The sequence below is a fragment of the Loxodonta africana genome, chromosome X (genome assembly GCF_030014295.1).
Source record: "Loxodonta africana isolate mLoxAfr1 chromosome X, mLoxAfr1.hap2, whole genome shotgun sequence".
Lineage (NCBI taxonomy): Eukaryota > Metazoa > Chordata > Mammalia > Proboscidea > Elephantidae > Loxodonta > Loxodonta africana.
Genome location: NC_087369.1, coordinates 172,044,808 through 172,051,478, shown reverse-complemented (window position 1 = coordinate 172,051,478; position 6,671 = coordinate 172,044,808). Strand labels below are relative to the sequence as shown.

At 52.8% G+C, this 6,671-nt stretch overlaps 1 protein-coding gene across 1 annotated transcript; it reads right to left on the bottom strand.

The window, feature by feature from the left end:
• Positions 1-2,071: 2,071 nt before the first annotated feature.
• LOC135228809 (heat shock transcription factor, X-linked-like) lies at positions 2,072-4,957 on the bottom strand. Its single transcript, XM_064277690.1, has 2 exons — positions 3,790-4,957; positions 2,072-3,005 (listed from the first exon to the last, which is right to left on the bottom strand). The coding sequence occupies exons 1-2, from the start codon at positions 4,348-4,350 to the stop codon at positions 2,271-2,273; spliced, it is 1,296 nt and encodes a 431-aa protein (XP_064133760.1). The 5' UTR covers positions 4,351-4,957; the 3' UTR covers positions 2,072-2,270.
• Positions 4,958-6,671: the final 1,714 nt, after the last annotated feature.

Sequence of the window (6,671 nt, the reverse complement as noted above, 5' to 3'; positions counted from 1 at the left end):
CCATTGTCACTAAGCCCTAAGAGGCAGCACACACAGGGAGGTCGTGGACACATTCCCACAGAACTGGGGTTCTTGGGTTTGGTCAGACCATGGGAGAGGGTGCTACCCTATTTTCCACTTTCTCATTTGTCACTGTTTGGCTGTAGCCACCTTCACTGGAGAGGGTACAGGGGAAAAGGAGACCTCAGAGGTGATCTTGGGGTACACTGACCTTGGAACCTAGCTGGCCTTGGGCTAAAGGAAGTCTGGGCGGTGCTCAGTGGCAAGTGAGTCCAGGGTGTCCATGCTCTCCCTCAACACAAGACACAGGCAATGACTCTACACTTGTACTGATGAGGTCAAACCAATTCACTAGCTTCTGGAAGGTTCTGTCAGGTGTTTAGGAAGCTGTATGGACCATGGCAGTAGACACAGAGCAGGTGCCCAAAGTAACCATGTCGAATTGTGCTTTCGAAAGGCCTAGCTATTGTTACTCTCATTATGTGATTTTTTTTATACATAATATATACATAGACATACACACACGTGTGTGTCTAGGTATTTCCTATCACCCAGACATGAGAACCACCTGGGTGTACGACTTTAGCATTAAATGTCACACTTTACATACCTTCTGTACATTTCATGCAGTCCTCTCTAGGTCTAGAACCACTTCTAGTTCAGTCATATTTTACACTTTTCTAATCACTGTCACCTTATCGTGTCCTGGAAGCAACAGTGAAATACCGTGCCCTGGATCATCCTGGTCTGTATTTTCAAGACTTGGTTTAGCTGTCAGGACACAGCCCTTAAAACCTGTTCACACTCACTTACTCCCAGATGTTTCTAGAAAGCAGCCCTCTGCCCTAGCTCAGAGGGACTCAAGGTCGGCATATTTCCTTTAACTATTAAGTTCAAAACAGAGAAATGAGTAAATGGTAAGAATGAAGTACGGAGGAGGTCTGCTACTGGTGTCATACACTCTAGGCTTTGTAAACGAGACCATGTCCTTCAAGCAAATCCTTTTCAGAGACAAACCACCCGGTATTACGTTGTGCAAACCCACACCTTTCTACGTAGATCTGCATGTAAGCAAGTTTCCCGTGGGTTAAAGTGGATTTAAGGAGCATCCATCTCCACGTGACTCAAGTAAAGATCAAGAGGCATTTGGAATTACAAGATGAGAAAAACGCCCTTCTGAAAAGTGGAAGAGCTCACAAATTCAGGAAGCGTAGAAAGGCGATGGGCACCCATTTCTACCTAAGCACTGGTTTGTAACAGCAGCTAGACGGGGCTCTCCACCTGCAAGGCAGTGCGAGATGGGGATTACAAGCACTTCTGTCAGCCGTTCCCAAGTGTCCACTTCCCACCCACTCTTCGGCTCTCACAGGACTCTCCTACCTTGGGCCAAATTCAAAATCCAGGAAATGGCCACCTTGGGGTATTGGGGCTTGGGTTCTCCCACCACCTGATCTCAGAAGTCTTTGGGTGCTATGCCTAATTATCTATGGTAAGAACTGGAAAGTGTCCTTCTCATGCGCTTTCGGACAGAGCAGTGTTTACGGAGGCCCATTGACGAGAGCGTGTGTTCTCCTGTGGATACTCCAAGCAAGCAGAACCAACTTGTAAAGAGAAAGGCTTGTCTCCAAGAGGTTTCTTCCTAAGCACAACTATCACATCCTTGCAATTTTCAGTTCTAAAAATAAAAGAAAAAGCTCCCAGACCCAGCACCTGGAATCAAAGCCAAAAGGTAAACCACGGGACCCACATACTCATGAGCCCCTCTCATCAGAAAACCTGTAGGACTCATGGGCGGTGACTGTCACCTCCACAACGGCATGTTGGGGGACAGGAAGGGCACGTGTAAGTCCTTCCCTAAAGTGAGAGTTGGTCTTCCTTCATCTGTCAGTTGAAGAGAGTGTTATAAAAGGCACCAACAGGATGGGGAATTGTGCCTGGGTGGCCAGGAAGGCAGTGTGGTGGTTATGCACCAACGCCAGGGTTTGGAACCTGTCACAGATTTGACAGACAGCTCTTTAATGAGTGGATGCAGGCTGTCCGAGGGGCTTTCTTGCACCCGTAACCTGTCTGAGCGTCACCTAGGGGCCTGCGTTATGCCAGGGAAGACCGTGCTTACGTTTGCTTCTACCATGCAAGCAAACCATACCTCAGAGGGTGACTCAAGTGCAAAGATAGACAAGTGACAGAGACAAGAATCATCACTCAGATAGATGGTCACTCATTTTCTGGTGCTTTTATTGGCCTGCACACATCCTGGGAAAACAACTGCCTTATCTGTGGTGGTCCCTGAACACAGGACACCCTGGGGGCCTGATGATAGCTGGCCTGTAGTCTGAGAAGCAGGGGCAGTTGGCGAAGCAGTGGAATGGCATGGCTGGGGGTGAGGAAACAGGCATGTGAGCAGCAGGCCCCATAGCCCTGATGGGCATGGGGACCCAGGGGCAGCAGAAGGGCAACAGGCCCGCCCAAGGCAGGAACATGGCAGGGGAGCTGTGGTATCCCGGAGGCTCAGCTTGCAGACCCACCATTGGCCCAAAGGAACATATCTGTGCAGCAGCCCTGACACGGACAGCCCAGGGGGGCTGTGCGAGGATGGTGGCCTCGGCACCAGGGGTAGCCCAGGGAGCCTGGGTCCTCTCTGGCTGGCGGGGAGACCGCGTTGACAAGAGGGCCGCAGCCTCCATGTTCCTCCCAACATCCTCAAGGGCCCTTGCTGCAGTTGCTGGTGGCGCCCAGCCAGCAGTGCTGCTTCCGGACGTGTCATCGGGCAGTTCTGGGTTCCCCAGGCCCGCCGGCTTGTTCTCACCGGGACACGTGGGAGCTTCCTGTCGCTCCATGGCTGTAGGTGCTGAAGGAGATCTTGGGGCTTCGGGCTGCCTCTCCCTCTGCTGGGAGTACACGTGCACGACGGCTTTGGATGACCCTGTTACGCCCACTCTTCTCTTCATCTTCAGGAGAAGCTCAGGGAAGTCTCTTTTAAAGTAGGGGCAATAGTAGAAGTGTAACTAAGATCCACATTTTAAAAAGAAAAAGAAATGAAAGTGACGTCACAGGAGAACTGACAGCAACTAAAAACAAATCTCCACCCAAGCAGTGTCACTAGCTGTCCTGGCGGCCTTCTGACAAAGGTCACAGTCCCAGGTGGTAGCTGGAAACACGACTGTTAACCCTCAACATTCCCCAACCTCCGACCGGCATTTCACCCCTGGAACAGGACTCAAAGAGCAAAAATCCAAGTAAACAACCCACCAAGGTCCAGGTACACAACCGACCGCAAGGGGACTCTGAAATGGCACTGAGACTGATAAAGACTCGCAGCCTTCACGACGACATGGACCTGGCAATAGACCCAATCCCTTGCTGGGAGCCACGGGCTCTTCACCACCTGGGGCCACTGGCCGGGCTCCACAGGCCCGGTACTCTGCCTTCAGCACTCTCGTTAAATGGCTTAGGGCAGCACCTCGAGTCCAGCTTGCAGGGCCCTGCTGTCTGCAGAGGAAGGGAACAGCACGGCTAGCTAGGGGACAAGTTCAAGAGCTGTGGTGTCATAGGGCGTATCAGTCGCAGGAGGGAACACAGATCCTGAGATGTCACAGCTATCATCTTTGAAACCCTCTCCCCAAAATAACGCTCAGTCATTGTCACCACCACCCAGAGGGGACACAGGCCTAGGAGCTGTCCTGCACCTCGCCCTAGGTGCCCCGCTCCCCAGAGGCTGCCCTGGGAGTTCAATGACCCTGTCCCCGAGCCCACCGCCTTAGCCCTGGGAGGGAGGCCCTCATTTGTTACCTTGCTCACGACACACACTGATCTTTCTTCTGTGAACCATCTAGCGCGGCAGACAGGTCGCCAAGCAATCTGGTGCATTTTGCTGAAGCCGTAGAGGTTGAGCTGGCGGATGAAGCTCTTCATATAGTGCGTTGCAAACACTTTGTCAGCACCGTCCCGGTCCAAAATCTCTTTTTGAAATAGTTTCTCGTTGATCCCGATGCACGCGCCGTTACACTCCCACCAAATGGACACAAACTGATTGCTGCTCACGATGTTCCACAGTTTCTTGGGGAAGGGGAGAGAAAACAGGCTCCCGTCCCTCAGGGACAGGGTGTTCGTGCCTGGGCCTGGCCTTCTCAAGGAGGGCCTTTCGGTCGGCGTTTGGAAAGCAGTGTCTTCGAGCAGGAATCTCCCGTTGGGGCAGCCAGGTGGCAGGGGATCATCCCAGGCCCCTGCCGGAACTGCTGGAGGAGCAGGGCCCGCACTGACAGTTCGGGGTGCCCCAGCCCTTGGGGGAGAATGGGCCATGCTCGAGCCTGGGTCCTGGCTTGGGGGACTGCTTTTCTTGCCACTATCCATGCAAAGTGAAGGCTCTGCTTCCTTCCTAGCAACAAGGGTGAGGCTTAGCCCCCAGCGCTGGGCTCACAATGCAGCCCCAGGTGTCACAATGGCGGCCAGGTTGCTTGACAGTGACATCATAGGACACTTAGCAAGTGACCTCAATAGAAAGCCCACCCAGACAGATGGGTGACCTGTCAGCATGTCCCACATTCTGGGCCACACATGCTCATTTCAAAATGTCACGGCTGATTCAAACATTTGTGTTTCCGGGATCAGGCCCAACCTTCCTTCAAACCAGGACATGTCTTCTTCTGAGAGCCCCTGGGTCAGGTAGAACCAGATGGAAGTCACCAACTCAGCAGGTTCAGAGCTCCTTCACGGAACTCACTGGCTTTGAAGTGCTGCACGGGATTAACGTTTGCAAACACTGAGCAGAATCTTGGACAGGTGTCCATGGTCAAGGCTGGAGCCAACCACCGTTGTAGCACAGTCACAGGCAGGGGCAGCAAAGTCCTCCACAGAGACCCCGTACCATGCCCTCAGGATAGCTCATGGGAAGGCATACTGCAGATGGGTACGCTGGTGACTGGGCTGGCCCCCTCTTCACCCACTGCTGAGCACCCACAGGATGGAAGGCGTCCTTCCTCCTGCCTCTCCTCCGCATAGACATGGGCCCCCACCCACAGAGACTCTATTACACGCCCTGCGTCTCCGTGATCTCTCCATGACAGGGCACTTGCCCCCTGTCCTTAACACACGTCTTCTTTCCCCTGACCACGTCAGAGAGAAATGTGTCTTGGATCTGCCCTGGTGTTTGACCCCTGCAACCGTTCTTTTCAGGTTGGGACTGGGAGGTCCAGCATGGGATGTCTGTCCACCCAGAGCAGCATCTGTATCTCGTTCTCCCTGAGGGAAAGCAGCTGCTTTCCCAGATTGAGTTTTGCTTCCCAAGGTCTCCTTGACTACTTAATTGTACTAAGTATGCACCCTGGCTTGGTGGGGGAGGGGGGGATGACAGTTTCTACTGGCGACTTCTAACGTGTTGCATCATTAAACAGAAAATGCAGGCTTACAAAATTAATCTTGTAGCTAGAGGGGAAGGAATGGTCTTTCTGGTTAAGCACCTTGGTCACAGGATGGCTATGCTGTTTGCATCTCAACAAAGACACCTTCCAGGCATAGGATGGGCAGCCAGGTGTGCCTGATCAAAGGCCCCTTCCTCTTATGCCATTTCCCTTTCCCCATGCACTCCAGCACATATACCCCTCCAGTTTAAGGTTTTAATCTACAGCATCAATCCCTCTGTCTCCTGCCTACAATGCATTGTGGGGCATGCATAGAAGGGATGAGGGTCTGAACAAGACTGACCCCATGATGAATATTGCCCAGTTCCTCTTCATCCTAATCTCTGCGTTACTAATAAAAGCTTATGATCTCATCACTGGATAAGATCAGCTGTTTGCTGAAAGCTAAGCACTGCACCAGCTCATTTTTCTTCTTGGTTCACCACACACCCACATAGGGGGCACCACTCCATGACGCCCCATCTCAATCCAGGCACAGAGACTGCTGACCACTGAGGTGAGGCGGAAATAGGGACCCAGGCCTGAGGCTCTCCTGCACCGTGGGTGAGAGCCAGGGATCTCACTTGGAAGGCTGAGGTTGGCATCCCAGCCCAGCCATGTCCAAGCTCTGTTACCGCAGGCGTGTTACTTAACCTCTCTGAGCCTCAGTCTCCTCACGGTGGTGACAGTGTCAGCAGCTGCCTTACAGGGATGTGAGGATTCAGTGAGACCCACCCAGGGAACAAGGTACCTGGCAGGAAGGCAGAACTGCTGGCGTTGCTTTCAAAGATGTTGTGCTTGACAGCAAGTCTGAAATCTACTGAGCCTAAGAAAGGCCCTTGGCTAACGACGGGACATCATTTAGTCAACAGCACGAGCTAGATCTCCTTGTTGGTTGCTACAAACCACCAGCTGACACTCCACCTGAGCTCCCATCCCATGAAAAGGCAGGGGCACCATGGTGGGCCCCACAGCAATCAGGGAGAGAGTTTGCTTAAACATGAGCAATACTTGGCTCCTGATGAGCCCTGGCCATGCAGAAGAATCCCTGAAACCGGATCCCCATGGGAGCCCGTCTTGGAAAAGCCCCCACAACACTCTGCTGAGTCTCATGAGCTGCAGCAAAGGTGACACGGTGTCACCTAGGCAGCTGTGGATTCTTGATGCCGTCCCTATTTTCCTCCCGTCCCCTTAGGCTGTACCTGGAAGCCAACTAGGTCTAAAGGGTTGTCCCCAACACACCCCCACCCGACTGCCTATGCAACTGCAGATGCT